The sequence below is a fragment of the Salvelinus namaycush genome, chromosome 26 (genome assembly GCF_016432855.1).
Source record: "Salvelinus namaycush isolate Seneca chromosome 26, SaNama_1.0, whole genome shotgun sequence".
NCBI lineage: Eukaryota > Metazoa > Chordata > Actinopteri > Salmoniformes > Salmonidae > Salvelinus > Salvelinus namaycush.
Window position 1 is genome coordinate 20,408,177 of NC_052332.1, and position 17,483 is coordinate 20,425,659.

A 17,483-nucleotide genomic window follows, 5' to 3' on the forward strand; every position below is an offset into this window, starting at 1 on the left:
ACACACTACTCTCTCCCCTACTCACTCACTCACTCACTCACTCACTCACTCACACACACACACACACACACACACACACACACACACACACACACACACACACACACACACACACACACACACACACACACACACACACACACACACACACACACACACACACATACATTACTCTCCCCCTACTCACACACATAGACACACTACTCTTCCACCTACTCACACACACACACACACACACACACACACACACATACACACACACACACACACACACACACACACACACACACACACACACACACACACACACACACACACACACACACACACACACACACACACACACACACACACACACACACACACACACACAGATGCACTGGACATGACCAACCCACAAAACAATTCACAGGGTTCAGCCTTCACAGGGCCCATCTATCAGTGACATCATGCACATTGGAGCATTGCTCAGTTGAGCGTGTGCTACTGCTGCTGTCTCCTTTGTGCCTACTCTGCCTTGTCCTGTATACACGTCCACTGAGAAGCTATCCCCTCTCTGTCTCATAGGGGGCGCTAATGGGCTGTATCCGCCTGTCTGCCCGTGTTCTGGGCTTTGGCAGAGTCTCTGGTGTTTATTCCTGTGTGCCTGTAGGGCATGGGAAGGATTGGCACATCTATGGAGATATGCCCCCCTCCCTTTGCACTGCACACACTCCCTCTCTTCTCTCTCTTTGTGTCTGAGAGTGTTGGTTACGGATTGCATCAGATGCTGAGGGAGAATGAGAGAGCGAGGGAGTGAGAGAGAGAGGAAGAAAGAGAGGGAGAGAAAGAGAAACAGAGAGAGGGAGTGAGAGAGAAGAAGGGAGAGAGTGAAAGGGAGAGATAGAGGGATGGAGAGAGAGATATCTGTGGAGAGTTAAAACATAGATAAGAACGAAGCATTACCAGAGACAGCTGAATGATTGGAGTGTATTGAAGACTCAGGCAGCAGGGCTTCTCCTCTCCTGTACTCTATGCATGCTAAACATAGACGTTTATTCGGCTGCACTACCTTCATTCATATGCATTTCTTTCTGTGCATATGGTGATATGCATACTGACACTGTTCACGATTCAGTGGTGAGGGGCAAAGTTATTCTCTGGTCCTCTCAACTCACTGTCTGTTTCTGTTTGCCAGACAAAGAATTCCCCTTTTTAGGTACTGTACATTGTGGGTTTTGTAGTGTGTGAGAATTAATTTTTCTTTGCATACCAACACTGCAAATGTGTGTATGAATATTGGTGTGTGTGCATGTGCATGCGTGTGTCTTTACTGTGTGTGTGTGTGCATGTGTCTTTACAGTGTGTGTGTGTGTGTGTGTGTGTGTGTGCATGTGTCTTTACTGTGTGTGTGTGTGGTGTGTGTGTGTGTGTGTGTGCATGTGTCTTTACAGTGTGTGTGTGTGTGCGCGTGTCTTTACAGTGTGTGTGTGTGTGTGTGCATGTGTCTTTACTGTGTGTGTGTGTGTGTGTGTGTGTGTGTGTGTGTGTGTGTGTGTGTGTGTGTGTGTGTGTGTGTGTGTGTGTGTGTGTGTGTGTGTGTGTGTGTGTGTGTGTGTGTGCATGTGTCTTTATAGTGTGTGTGTGTGTGCGTGTGTCTTTACAGTGTGTGTGTGTGTGCGTGTGTCTTTACAGTGTGTGTGTGTGTGCGTGTGTCTTTACAGTGTGTGTGTGTGTGTGTGCGTGTGTCTTTACAGTGTGTGTGTGTGTGTGTGCATGTGTCTTTACTGTGTGTGTGTGTGTGTGTGTGTGTGTGTGTGTGTGTGTGTGTGCATGTGTCTTTACAGTGTGTGTGTGTGTGTGTGCATGTGTCTTTACAGTGTGTGTGTGTGTGTGTGTGTGTGTGTGTGTGTGTGTGTGTGTGTGTGTGTGTGTGTGTGTGTGTGTGTGTGTGTGTCTTTACAGTGTGTGTGTGTGTGTGTGCGTGTGTCTTTACAGTGTGTGTGTGTGTGTGTGCATGTGTCTTTACTGTGTGTGTGTGTGTGTGTGTGTGTGTGTGTGTGTGTGTGTGTGTGTGTGCATGTGTCTTTATAGTGTGTGTGTGTGTGCATGTGTCTTTACAGTGTGTGTGTGTGTGCGTGTGTCTTTACAGTGTGTGTGTGTGTGTGTGCGTGTGTCTTTACAGTGTGTGTGTGTGTGTGTGCATGTGTCTTTACTGTGTGTGTGTGTGTGTGTGTGTGTGTGTGTGTGTGTGTGTGTGTGTGTGTGTGTGTGTGTGTGTGTGTGTGTGTGTGTGTGTGTGTGTGTGTGTGTGTGTGTGTGCATGTGTCTTTACAGTGTGTGTGTGTGTGTGCATGTGTCTTTACAGTGTGTGTGTGTGCGTGCGTGATGCTCCTGGTGTAAGGCTGTCTGGATGGCTTCCCTCGCTCCCCTCTCCCCTCGGCCAGGAGGGAGCCAATGACATTGAGACATTAGCCATCTCCCTGGCAACGGACATTTGCTGTCAGGCTACATCACAAGGTCACGCCGCTACCTCAGGAAAGTAAAAAAAAAAAAAGTACTCTCTCCCTCCCCTTCTCTTCCCCTCTTTCCCCTCTCCCTCTCCCCTCCGTCCTTCACCTTCCCAAATCTGTCTCCCAGCTCTCTCCCTCCCGTCCCTTGTCTCTCGCCCCTCTGTCTCTCGTCCCTTTCTCCCTCCCTCCCCTCTCTCTTCCGCATCCTTCCTCCCCCTCCGCTTCACATCCAGAGAGATGCATCTCAGAGTGGCGTGTTAATTGTTTCCCATTGCGTGTGGCTGAGAGGATGGAACAGATCACTGGCAGTTCATTCTGCTGGCTTGACTGCCTCAGTGATTGTGGCACACTGCTAAGGGATGAGGAGGGCTTGCTCTGAGATAAGCCTGGCGTGTGTTTGTGTGTGTGATCTTGAGTGTGTGTGTGTGTGATCTTGAGTGTGTGTGTGCATGTGCAGGTGTGTGTGTAGGGCTCCTGGAGCAGCGCAGGCATGTACATCCAACGGTTTTTGTGGTGATACACTCCTACACTCTTAGAACAAAAATCTAGAAACTAAAAGGGTTCTTAAGCTGTCCCCATAGGACAGGGGAGTTCAGATCACTTCTGTGCCCAAAAGCAAGCCAAGCTCTACCGCTCAGAGTTTTTCAAAATCATTACTTAAAAAACACAAGCTTATGCAACATTAACATAGGCCCAAAAGATTATTACTGCATATTGGCTCTGCTTGAATTGCCCTGTCAACGTTGATATTTTCAGACCATTTTGAAATTATATTTCAAAATAATTTTAGGTAAATGATCACGCTAGTAATAAATAATTTGTTGTATTACTTGTGAGGCACAGCTGAATGAATGAACATAATAATTAGCTTTTTCAATTTTACTGGACTGATGGCCTGGATCTGATGGTCAGCCTGAGGGAGGGAGGGAGAGAGCAGCGATGAAACTGCCTCTCACCCGACTCACGTCCCTCCTCTCTTCCTCCCTCTGCTGAGAAAAGGGGACACAGTATTCAAGTTGATGGCGAAACTCAATTCGCAGTGCATTATTTCTGCCTCATGCACCAGTTCATGTTGTTACTCCTATGACCAGAGAAAGTAAAATATTCCTCAATATTAAAAAAGACACAGCTGCTAATAATAACAACTCAAGCTTATTGGAACACTTTGCAATAGGCTACTCGTTCATTGTAGCTGCAGTTCTGGTTGTAGTGTGAGTGGAAGTAGGGAGAACATGCATTTTATGGCTTATAATAGTGTTGACAGTCCTGAATAACATCTTAAACATGAATTTACTTATAAAAACAGAAGCTCTTTGCTGTATTCATTTAGTCTCTCTTTAGTCAGGGTTTAAAAAGTTTTGAAATCTCACAGTGTCAACTTTGCTGTGCGCCCGAGGCTTATTTTTACAGCCTATGGCTCGAGGAAATTTGCACAGGCATGGTGATTTGAGATATATTTGTTCTCTGGGCCTGCCGAGTATCCAGAGTTCTACCTTCAGACACATGAAATGGTTCCAAACGGAAACACTGACTTTGTGGTGCTAGGGCTGCTGAATCAAGTGCACCTATCAGCAACAGCGCTAAACAAACAAACACAAATAGGAATGCTAGGCTTTATCGTTGTTGTTTTTTACAGAAATGTTTGGTGAACGACTATGAATGCCTTGGAGATCGAACAGTCGATCGCAATCAACTGGTTGGTGACCACTGCCATATGAAAACCCTTTGAAGAACCCTTTTTGATTCCAAGTAGAAGCCTTTTGAGTTCTATGTAGAACCATTTCCACAGAGTGCTTTACATGGAACCCAAAAGGGTTCTACCAGGAACCTAAAAGGGTTGCACCTAGAACCAAAAAGAGTTATCCTATGGGACCAGCCGAAGAACCCATTTGGAACCTTTTTTTCTAAGTGTAGGGTAGAGTTGTGTGGATCAGTCGCGTCACAAGAAGTTTCCCTCCTTTTTAAGCGCCGGGCTCTCTTCGTGGGATACTGCTCAGCTTAGCCCCCTTTTCAAGTGGAAGATGACTGAAGAGCATGGAGAGAAAGAAGCAGAGGACACACTATGCCTTTTTCTGCCAGTGATTCACCAACCAGCATGTTGCATACCGCTGCTTAGGAATTCTAGTAGTGGCATCAGAATTTTCTCTTTATTTCTCTTAATTTGTATGTGATCAGGTTAATTCATTGTGGTTTACATAAGCATTGTAAAGGATGGGATGAGTGCAGCATAGAAAACACACACCGATTTATTTCTCAAAGAGGATCATGTCAGAGTAATGCCTCGTCAATTTACCACTTAGTGACTTAATGCACCAGGATGGCTCACAGACTGTTCAGCTGAACAACAACACTACTGGGGAATGGAACAATACCAGACGATCTGACTTGTGATAACGCTAGACTTGTTTTTGACACCAGCAGGGTTGGGGTCAGAATTGTTTCATTTCTAGCAGAAATTCTGGTGGAAATTCTTACATGCAAAATGTGGACAATAATTGTCAGTATTCTTTTCCCATTTCGCGCCCTCGTTGTCCCATGATATGGCCCCTAGCTGCCCACCTCCCCACCTCCTTCACCACCACACTCTCAATCATTTAATAGGCCCGTTTATTGAGTGACAAAAAGCAGAGGGAAACATTTCCTTTATCCTCAGTGATTCTTATAGCGTCAGTAAACACCTCAGTCACTGAGCAGAGAGAGAGGATCAATATAAATACAGATTATATATCACACCAGCACAGCAGACACCGCATCCTTGTTTCATAGCTAGGCTCTCCAAATTCTGTCTAGCTTGACTGTAGGCTATTTACCATCTACAGAGACGTTCCCTAAGCCCCTGGTTCCTGTAATATATTAAATGCAGCATATGATAATATCTGTTATTCCAGGTCGCACGCTGTCTATCTAAAGCACTGACCACTAAAAGCACTCAAATAAAATAGTAAATAGCGTTATTTCCACTTGATATCAATGTGTGATGGTCTGGGTACCAGTCTTTTTAGCTAACATTTCACTCCTGTCATTTGTCAGATGACAAGAGTGGCAAGGAGTGTAATGTAATAGCTAGCTGAACAGAGATGTAATGTAATAGCTAGCTGAACAGAGATGTAATGTAATAGCTAGCCGAACAGAGATGTAATGTAATAGCTAGCCGAACAGAGATTTAATGTAATAGCTAGCTGAACAGAGATGTAATGTAATAGCGAGCCGAACAGAGATGTAATGTAATAGCTAGCCGAACAGAGATGTAATGTAATAGCTAGCCGAACAGAGATGTAATGTAATAGCTAGCCGAACAGAGATTTAATGTAATGGCTAGCTGAACAGAGATGTAATGTAATAGCTAGCCGAACAGAGATGTAATGTAATAGCTAGCCGAACAGAGATTTAATGTAATGGCTAGCCGAACAGAGATTTAATGTAATGGCTAGCTGAACAGAGATGTAATGTAATAGCTAGCCGAACAGAGATGTAATGTAATAGCTAGCTGAACAGAGATGTAATGTAATAGCTAGCTGAACAGAGATGTAATGTAATAGCTAGCTGAACAGAGATGTAATGTAATAGCTAGCTGAACAGAGATGTAATGTAATAGCTAGCTGAACAGAGATGTAATGTAATAGCTAGCTGAACAGAGATGTAATGTAATGGCTAGCTGAACAGAGGTGTAATGTAATAGCTAGCTGAACAGAGATGTAATGTAATAGCTAGCTGAACAGAGATGTAATGTAATAGCTAGCCGAACAGAGATTTAATGTAATGGCTAGCTGAACAGAGATGTAATGTAATAGCTAGCTGAACAGAGATGTAATGTAATAGCTAGCTGAACAGAGATGTCATGTAATAGCTAGCTGAACAGAGATGTAATGTAATGGCTAGCTGAACAGAGGTGTAATGTAATAGCTAGCTGAACAGAGATGGCAACCAGGCTAAATGTGTGGTGCTTTTTTTTATAATTCAAAAGGGCACCGGTGTGTGTACTGTGTATGTACATGACATGTACAACGAATGTGTCCTTGAACCAGGAGTCACCTCATTGGACAGCAGCATCCATATAAATGGCTCTCTGTGTGTTTAAGCGCTAACATTGTGCTAGCTAGCAGCAACACAGGCTAAGGCCACCCACCAGGCAGCCAATGAATAATGCAGAAGGCTGGGTGGCTGCATTCTCCTGATTTCCTGGTTAATATGAGAGGCGTTGGGAAGGGATGGGATGGGAGAGGAGACAGAGGGCCTTCCTATTGGTCATTGTTAGGTTACGAGCACCAGCGTCGTTCTGTTAGTCTGTAAAGAGGTCAGAGCAGATTGGAGCGGCCCGGTCGTCTAGTAACAGTTATCATCACCCAGACAGATTAACATAATCCACAATTGAGATTCCGCGGTGGCGCAGAGAGCCAAAGTCAGGTCAGTGAAGTGGTGGAACCGATTAGTGGGGCTCATCGGCTGGAGATTCACATTTCGCTAGTCAGTATAAATGCCCAAGGTGTGCTTAATATGCATACGAGTGTGGATAATGAAATCTAGCCAGAACACAATCTCATTACTCTCCCCTATATGATTCGCTCTCTCGCTTTCTATTGCTCTCTCTCTCTCTCTCTCTCTCTCTCTCTCTCTCTCTCTCTCTCTCTCTCTCTCTCTCTCTCTCTCTCTCTCTCTCTCTCTCTCTCTCTCTCTCTCTCTCTCTCTCTCTCTCTCTCTCTCTCTCTCTCTCTCTCTCTCTCTCTCTCTCTCTCAAAGCCAGTCCTTTACATTAAACATCAGCAAGAGAATGGATTGCTATTGAGATTAACACAGTGCTCTCTGATGCATTTACTTGCCATTGTTCAGACCCCCCCAGTGGTGCTAGTCCGTGTTGTGTGGCAGGCTGCTTAGTGTGGTGCCAATGTAACAGGAACACATGTTGTCACCTCGTAGACATCATCAGTGGCTCTTGTACGGAACAAAGTCATGCTCTGTGTGTGCATTGAATCATACGTACATGTGTTCAAACAACCTTTGATATGTAGGGCTCTTAGCTAAGACAAATATATGTTGGCGCACACACATGCACACACACACACACACACGCACGCACGCACGCGCACACACACACACACACACACACACACACACACACACACACACACACACACACACACACACACACACACACACACACACACACACACACACACACACACACACACACACACACACATGGTCCTGGGGGACAGTATGTGGGTTATTCCACCAATTCGGTGCCTTTAGAGAAGTGTAACCTAATTTTAACATTCTATCATAAAGACCCAATGTTCAACTTCATAAAAAACATGTTTTCCCATCTCAAGAGGTAAAAAAAGAATAATACTATAGTAAGTGCCTAGTAAGTGCCAAATAAAGTAACAGGGTTGACGAGTTCATCTTAAATCAAATCAAATCAAATGAAATTTGCCACATGCGCCGAATACAACGGGTTTAGACTTTAACTCTGCGTTGTTAGGAAGGGCTCGTAAGCAAACATTTCACTGTAAATATTTAATTATTCAAGTTACACAAAAGGAGTAAAATACAAATAGCAATGAATCCCCTTGCGACAGGGGGAATGGAAGCTTGTCTTGTGCGACAGGGGTAATGGAAGCTTGTTTTGTGCGACAGGGGGAATGGAAGCTTGTTTTGTGCGACAGGGGGAATGGAAGCTTGTTTTGTGCGACAGGGGGAATGGAAGCTTGTTTTGTGCGACATGGGGAATGGAAGCTTGTCTTGTGCGACAGGGGGAATGGAAGCTTGTTTTGTGCGACAGGGGGAATGGAAGCTTGTTTTGTGCGACAGGTGGAATGGAAGCTTGTTTTGTGCGACATGGGGAATGGAAGCTTGTCTTGTGCGACAGGGGGAATGGAAGCTTGTTTTGTGCAACAGGGGGAATGGAAGCTTGTTTTGTGCGACAGGGGGAATGGAAGCTTGTTTTGTGCGACAGGGGGAATGGAAGCTTGTCTTGTGCGACAGGGGGAATGGAAGCTTGTTTTGTGCAACAGGGGGAATGGAAGCTTGTTTTGTGCGACAGGGGGAATGGAAGCTTGTTTTGTGCGACAGGGGGAATGGAAGCTTGTCTTGTGCGACAGGGGGAATGGAAGCTTGTTTTGTGCGACAGGGGGAATGAAAGCTTGTTTTGTGCGACATGGGGAATGGAAGCTTGTTTTGTGCGACAGGGGGAATGGAAGCTTGTTTTGTGCGACAGGGGGAATGGAAGCTTGTTTTGTGCGACAGGGGGAATGGAAGCTTGTTTTGTGCGACATGGGGAATGGAAGCTTGTTTTGTGCGACAGGGGGAATGGAAGCTTGTTTTGTGCCACAGGGGGAATGGAAGCTTGTTTTGTGCGACAGGGGGAATGGAAGCTTGTTTTGTGCGACATGGGGAATGGAAGCTTGTCTTGTGCGACAGGGGGAATGGAAGCTTGTTTTGTGCCACAGGGGGAATGGAAGCTTGTTTTGTGCGACAGGTGGAATGGAAGCTTGTTTTGTGCGACATGGGGAATGGAAGCTTGTCTTGTGTGACAGGGGGAATGGAAGCTTGTTTTGTGCAACAGGGGGAATGGAAGCTTGTTTTGTGCGACAGGGGGAATGGAAGCTTGTTTTGTGCGACAGGGGGAATGGAAGCTTGTCTTGTGCGACAGGGGGAATGGAAGCTTGTTTTGTGCAACAGGGGGAATGGAAGCTTGTTTTGTGCGACAGGGGGAATGGAAGCTTGTTTTGTGCGACAGGGGGAATGGAAGCTTGTCTTGTGCGACAGGGGGAATGGAAGCTTGTCTTGTGCGACAGGGGGAATGGAAGCTTGTTTTGTGCGACAGGGGGAATGGAAGCTTGTTTTGTGCGACATGGGGAATGGAAGCTTGTTTTGTGCGACAGGGGGAATGGAAGCTTGTTTTGTGCGGCAGGGGGAATGGAAGCTTGTTTTGTGCGACAGGGGGAATGGAAGCTTGTTTTGTGCCACAGGGGGAATGGAAGCTTGTTTTTTGCAACAGGGTGTGGCAACTGAATGTAACCTTCTATCTATGGGTAACAGTGTTATGCTCAGCCCACTCAGTTCTCCACCACAAAACACTAGAAATTGACAAAAAGAGTAGAACCAGCTCAGCTGCTTTTACACTAGACATTACTATTAGATGTTCAATGTTTCTTTTGAATTTTTTTCAAAAAAAGGAACAGGTTCACCATATTGAAACGAGAGTTCAGTTTACGTAACAGGGTTGACCTTAAAAGGAGTGACAGACATATGTGAATCACTTATCACATGAAATAAATCATCTTCACAGATGACTTTCTCAAAGCAACAAAATAACAAGGGCTTTACCATGATGGTGAAAACGAGGAGAAATCTTGGGGTCAAGTGGGTTAAAATCTTCCTAGAAGTCACAGATGGTGCAGTATTTTGGCAGTTTAGTTTAATTCATATAGAAAATCAGATTGATTTACAGTTTTTTCCAACTGCTTACACACGTTTTCAAAACTGTCTCCTTTTTTCAAAACTCTACACACAATTCCCAAAACTGCACACACAAAATGCAAAATGCCTCACATCTCCTTTAAAATGTAACACTGCATTCAAAATGCCATAAACACATGTCAGAATGAAGCATTTGCATCAAATGGCAAACACTGCTTTCATAATAGTACATTTTTGGATATACCATGTAAACACTGTTGTTCTAAATCTAAAGCTCTTTGGTCTGTCATAGGCTTATATCTACATTTCAATACAACGTTCTACAGTGAAAGTAATCTGCTGAGAGGGGTAACAAGTACACTGTAAACACCAATGCAATGTAGAAACAGAAAATATTTATTAAGCCAAACATTACTGTTGTATACAGTAGCATACAACAAAACCATAAACATATGTAAACCAAAAGTATATTCTTTAGAATACAGTAAAGAACACAATTGTGTGTGTGGGGTCCCGGGGGGGCAGTCCAGGAATTGGTAGGGGGGGCAGTCACCAGTGCTAAGCTACGCTTCATCTCTTCTCCGGCCTGGGTCTGGCCACAATACTTCGTCCACATCACAAGATACGTTTTCTCTTGCCAAACATCGAGGGAAGTATCTCCTAGCATGGCATATCCAACCTTGGACAGAGGCAACCTCTATGTCCCCACATGCGTCCTCCATTGCCTGGAGAAGCGGCATGCGGGCATAGGGTTGGCGATCATACACTTTCCAGCGCCAGGCTGAGAAGAATTCCTCTATGGGATTTAGAAAAGGTGAATATGGGGGTAGGTACAAAACTACAAATTGTGGATGGGTGGCAAACAAGTTTTGGACCAGAACAGCCCGGTGAAAACAAACATTGTCCCATAAAACCACAAATCTAGCAGGCTCCTGATCTGGACCAGGGACAAGCATTGTGTAAATTGCATCCAGAAAAGTGAGCATATGGCCGGTGTTGTACGGACCCAGTGTGGCATTGTGATGGAGGACCCCGTTTTGAGTGATGGCAGCACACATAGTTATATTACCCCCACGCTGTCCAGGGACATTGGTAATTGCCCTCTGTCCTATTACATTTCTTCCGCGGCGCCTGGTTTTGGTGAGGTTGAAGCCGACCTCATCCACATAAATAAATTCATGGCGAATTACATGGGCATCCAGCTCCAATACTCTCTGTAACAGACAAAAGGATATACAGATTAGTAAATATGGTATGTCTGAAGTACTGGAAGTAGTGTTGCATACATACCTCTACACAGTCATGTTGCATATTCTTGACTCTGTCAGAGTTTCTCTCAAATGGCACCTTGTAAAGTTGTTTCATCGTCACTCAGTGCCGTTGGAGGATGCGTTGTATGGTCGACAGGCTTACAGCATTGATGTTGTTAAATATGGTGTCATTATTCAAGATATGCTCTCTTATCTCTCGAATCCTAATTGCATTGTTGGCCAAAACCATATTTATAATTGCAGTCTCTTGTACATCTGTAAACAAGCGTCCTCGTCCTCCATGATGTCTTTGCCTTTCCACTCTGTACAGAATTCAAACACAGTATGTGTTCAGCATAGGAACTGTAAACAATTTACAAAAAAATGTAGTACAGCATGATAACCAACCTCATTCATTCAATGCAGTGCAGTAAATGGATGGCTTAGAGTTACAAATGTTTATGCAGTACTATGCAGTCATACGTATTTTACAGTACATTACTGTAATGCTAAAATAGTCATTAGATAGTTGCATACCTGTTCTCATTTCTGAAGGTTCGAATTATGGACGTCACTGTAAATCGACTCAAGTTGGACTCTCAGTCCAGCCTCTCTCATGGTCAAACCATGGTTGATCACATGATCAACAAGCGTTGCCCTAATCTCATCAGAGATGGCTCTCCTTCCTTCTCTTCTTTGCCCTCGTCCTCTTCTTCCTCTTCCTCTCCCTCCTACTCCTCTTGCTCTCTGTCCATTGTTGGCATCCATTGTTCCAAACAGGTAATCTGACCTTTGACCTATTTATAGGCCTATACTACAGTAAAGCAGTGATTGGTTAGTGATCAGTTAAACTATTAGTGTTTGCACATGTGAGGAGTGTGTGTGTGACCTGGTGAATAAGTGTAGCATTTTGATTGGTTGTGTTTGGAAAAGGAAAGCAAGTCACTTCCTGTTAGATTTTTGTGTTTTAGGTAGAGAATTGTGTGTAGTGTTTTGAAAAAAAGTGTTTTACACAATTGACAACTGAGTCAAAGGCTGAGAAATAGCTTATGGTTTTGGATATTTGGTGTGTAGTTTTGCACTTTGAGTGAGAGGTTTCAAAAATCGTGTGACATGAAAAGATTTTGTGTGTAAGCAGTTGGAAAAAACTGTAATTCTACATGTGTTCTATATTAAAAGGCACTTCATTTAATTTAAGAGGCTTTAAAAAATCAATATGGGTGCACAATTTCTACTTAAAATATCAAAGGGACTCAAAAGGAACTCATTTCGTGGAACAACCCAGATGATGTGGCTGTGTATGGGTCCTATCCTGCTCTGCAGTGTCTGATTGCTTTGAGCATAAAAGCATTAATTGTGCTCACTACCAAGCCATTAAACCTGGCTGTGATCTCAGCTTTAAGTGCAGCGGAATCTGAGTGTGTGGCGTTGAATTATTCACCTCCCCCTCTCCTCTTTCTCTCCTTCTCTCGCTATCTCCTCTTTTTCTCAATCGCTCACCTGTTCTCTCCTCTCTCTAGCGCTCTCTTTCTCTCCTTGCTGCTTTCACTCCCTCTCCGCTCTCTCTACCTCCCTCTCTCTACCTCCAGTGCTGTCAGCCCCGGGGCTAGGCTTCACCATCATTTATTAATACCCGGCTTATACAGCACAAAGCACATCTCCGCCTAGCCTGCCTTCCTGCCTGCCTGCCACTAAAGCATCATATGGCACACGGTACTGCGTAAGCACCCCCTAGGAAGCAGGCAGGGAACCCAGTGTCCACACACACTGACACACACACGCTTACTCTGCAGGAAAATGTCCTTTGGAAAGGACAGGCTGCATCAATCTCACGGTTATAAGATCCTCTAGTTGTGTAGTTGCTCTCGTGGTCAGTCAAGTGCCATTTTGATCTTGTCGGTCTGGGTTGTTGCTTGAAATGGAGCAAAGCATTATCTTATGATTGTTGTGATTACATGTATTGTCATTATTGTTATCAAGCCCCATGTTGTGGAACTATTTGGTACAGTGTAACAGCTGTATGTGCAGCAGTAGATTTACCAAGCGCAGTTAGCCAGTCTGTCTGGGTTGTAGACTTTCAGCTCACGTCCCGCTGCCACGCTGTTGAAATATGAAAAGACTCAGCCAGTGTTCTGACTGCTAGATGTTTCACTTCCTCAGTATAGACGAGGAGGAAGGGGAGAAGCCAGCTAGTTAGCTGGGCGGTGATATTTTGGTCTGAACATTTTTCATGGAGATTTCCCTCGATCTCCTGCTCTGGCTGTGGTCAGGAGAAAGGGTCATGGGGGAGTCATGGAAAGGACTAATGTCCTTTTGAGTATAAACCGGGGGGTTGACTGTTGAGTAAATAAAATGACCAACGTGAAGAGAAAGTTGTGGGAGCTGCTTACACAGACTTATTAACGGTGTGTGGAGGCAGTGGAGACACTCCAGTGGAGACACTCCAGAGGTGATAGAAAGTGTATGAGAGGACAATTGTCAAAGTTATAGTTTATAGTCTATAGTTTAGAGTCCCGTGTGTCTCAGTTGGTAAAGCATGGTACTTGCAATGCCAGGGTTTGATTCCCATGAGAACCAGTACGAAAAAGCCAAAGCATGTATGCACTCAGTGTGTACTAAATGACTAAGATGTAGATTGTATTTATGATTGGTTGTGTTTATTTGTGTTTATTTTCCGTATGTAAAACTAAGGGGAACGATAAAAAAAAGTATATTTTGTCATAAGTATTTTTCACTTGGCCGCTAAGAAAATAGAAATATGAAAAGTAGAGGTGACAATTTAGAAGAAGTTTAGCAAATCCACCAAACATTCTTACTGTCATTCATTCCTACATTCCCTACAGTAGGGAAAGTATTGTAAAAAATACTGCGTTATACTGTTCCCTACAGTAGGGAAAGTATTGTAAAAATACTGCATTATACTGTTCCCTACAGTAGGGAAAGTATTGTAACCATACTGCATTACACTGTTCCCTACAGTAGGGAACGTATTGTAACCATACTGCATTATACTGTTCCCTACAGTAGGGAAAATATTGTAACCATACTGCATTATACTGTTCCCTACAGTAGGGAAAGTATTGTAACCATACTGCATTATACTGTTCCCTACAGTAGGGAAAGTATTGTAACCATACTGCATTATACTGTTCCCTACAGTAGGGAAAGTATTGTAACCATACTGCATTACACTGTTCCCTACAGTAGGGAACGTATTGTAACCATACTGCATTATACTGTTCCCTACAGTAGGGGAAGTATCCTACAGTAGGGGAAGTATCCTACAGTAGGGGAAGTATCCTACAGTAGGGAACGTATTGTAACCATACTGCATTATACTGTTCCCTACAGTAGGGAAAGTATTGTAACCATACTGCATTATACTGTTCCCTACAGTAGGGGAAGTATCCTACAGTAGGGGAAGTATTGTAACCATACTGCATTACACTGTTCCCTACAGTAGGGGAAGTATCCTACAGTAGGGGAAGTATTGTAACCATACTGCATTACACTGTTCCCTACAGTAGGGGGAGTATTGTAACCATACTGCATTACACTGTTCCCTACAGTAGGGAACGTATTGTAACCATACTGCATTATACTGTTCCCTACAGTAGGGGAAGTATCCTACAGTAGGGGAAGTATTGTTCCCATACTGCATTACACTGTTCCCTACAGTAGGGAACGTATTGTAACCATACTGCATTATACTGTTCCCTACAGTAGGGAAAGTATTGTAACCATACTGCATTACACTGTTCCCTACAGTAGGGAACGTATTGTAACCATACTGCATTATACTGTTCCCTACAGTAGGGGAAGTATCCTACAGTAGGGGAAGTATTGTTCCCATACTGCATTACACTGTTCCCTACAGTAGGGGAAGTATTGTAACCATACTGCATTACACTGTTCCCTACAGTAGGGGAAGTATTGTGCCCATACTGCATTATACTGTTCCCTACAGTAAGGGAAGTATCCTACAGTAGGGGAAGTATCCTACAGTAGGGGAAGTATCCTACAGTAGGGGAAGTATCCTACAGTAGGGGAAGTATTGTGCCCATACTGCATTCTTCTGTACATGACTACATCCCAAACGCCTGTGAGCTGTTGCGCACTCTTATGGATGAGTTCACACTGGTCAGTGATGCACGGTCACCATAGGGAGGCAGCATCAGACAACAAAGCATGCTTTTCATACAGTAGGGCCAAGGCTAGGCCCAAACCGACTGTGTGTGAGTTTGTGTCTGTGGGTGTGTGTGTGCTGTGTGTGTGTGTGTGTTGTTGGCGGGCTGACTCTTGACTACAGACTGTCCCCCAAAGGCGCCCCTCACAGCTATAAATAGCTCTTCATATGGCATTCAGTGAGGGGGTGGAGGGGGACTCATCTGCTGTAGAGACTGAAAGGATTGAGATGGGAGGTGTAGTACTATAGAACAGAGGCCAGTGGGAGTTTATTGGCCTGATGCAGCAACGGGAAAATAAGGAAGTGTGTATGTGTGGTCTGTGTGTGAGTCTGGATAGCAGTGCTGGAACCGCCTGCTGTTATGACGCTATGTTTTTCTTGGTGAATGTGAGGAATGTTTATGTAGGAGAGAAACTGGCCTCTCCCCCCAATCGCTCAGCGCCATCTTCAGGTCACATCAACAGTGAATAACATTACTGTAACAAGATACAGGACCTTCTGGCTCCCTGAGATATTGTCCTTAATTCTATTCCAAAACATTATATTCCAAATGTGTGGCTTTGGTATTGGACAGTGTATTGAATTGATGATCCATTACGACTCTTAACATAGGCCAGTTTCCTTGGGGTACAGAGATATTGCATAGGCACTAGGCAGCAGGGTAATCACATGGAGGTTACATGCTGGGTTTATTTACTGCTAATGTATAAATATGGCTAGCCAGGCGATGGGGGTTGTAGATTAAAAAAAAGTACATTAATGGAGCAATCTCGTGGTTAATGATGTCCAGCCCATCCTCAGATATACAGTAGATCGCAGTAATGGGTTAGCTATTACACATGTGTGATAAAGGAAAGACCACTGTGATAAACTGCATCCAGGAAGTGTTGTAAAGAGTAGAGGCCATACATAAGCATTACTACAATCAATCATAGGGAAATTAGGATTTATCCCCACAATAAGGACCTATAGGTTGGAAGATGAACAATAAGCCAAGATTTTTAAAAGACAAATTATACATTTTTTTTCTTACCTACTGTATGTAGAAATCTGTAAGTCACATTTGACTAATTTGTAGTTTCCATGTATTTCAGTTACCCTAGTTATCAAGTAACTACATGCTATAACAGCAACATATTGGAAAGTATTTCCAGAAATCTCTGGCCAAGATCTCTGGCCAACAACTTTGCCATGTTACTTGATTGTACTTGACAGCTCCGAACAGGGTTCTATGCTCTAGGACTATGACTGATGTTGTCTTTGTGTGTTCTCTGTTCCTACAGTGAGCACCTGTCGTGCTCCTTCACCTTCTTCCTGCATGGGGAGAGTAACGTGTGCACCAGCGTAGAAGTCGCCCAGCACCAGCCTGCCTACCACATCACTGACGACCACACCCGCCTGGCCCAGATCTCCTCAGCCCCCGTACAAGGTGAGATACTCAGGGAGGACAGGGAGACATAAGAGCCCACCGACCACTGGATGTCTTTATCTGCCTCTGTTTTAGCCTGAGCATCACTGTCATAACTATGTGTAGTCAAATCTCTGAATCTGAACATGACAATGGTCCTTTCTGATATACTGCACCTCTGTAGTCCATCTATCTGACTCTCTGTCTGTCTGTTTGTCTATCCTTCCAACTGTGCAGTGATCCTGAGTCCGTACGGTCTGGCGGGCTCCCTGACGGGCCAAGCCTATAAGATGAGTGACCCAGCTGTAAGAAAACTGATGGAGGAGTGGAGCTACTTCTACCCCATGGTGCTTCAGCGCCACAGAGAAGGGGGCACAGGGGGCGCAGGCACGGGGGGCATAGGCGCCGAGAGGGAGGGCACTGACCGACCATATGACCCACACAGCCATGTGGCCGTTGAGGTCATCGTAGGTAAGTACGGTGACAATCAAAAAACTCTTGCCACCTTTGCATGTAACTAAATGGACACACTTTGCTGTTTATATATACACTGTATATGAACAATATGCTATAGGTGAGAATAGGCTATTGGTCAAGAGTGTTTTTATTGTGTTACTGAAATGTATTATTGTTATCAGACCAAAAGAGGGAACAACAGGAAACAACAGCGATTTTAGTCTCAGCTTCGATTGGCCATTGTCTGTATTAGGATAAATAGTACTGGAGGT

The 17,483-nt window shown here is 44.3% G+C and overlaps 1 protein-coding gene across 1 annotated transcript in view; it reads left to right on the top strand.

The window, feature by feature from the left end:
• Positions 1-17,483, top strand: part of LOC120021248 (mediator of RNA polymerase II transcription subunit 13-like) — a 112,692-nt gene that overhangs the window by 73,882 nt on the left and 21,327 nt on the right. Inside the window, exons 5-6 of the mRNA XM_038964917.1 lie at positions 16,631-16,776; positions 16,993-17,226. Of these exons, the coding sequence (XP_038820845.1) occupies positions 16,631-16,776; positions 16,993-17,226 (380 nt within the window). The remainder of the gene's footprint in view (positions 1-16,630; positions 16,777-16,992; positions 17,227-17,483) is intronic.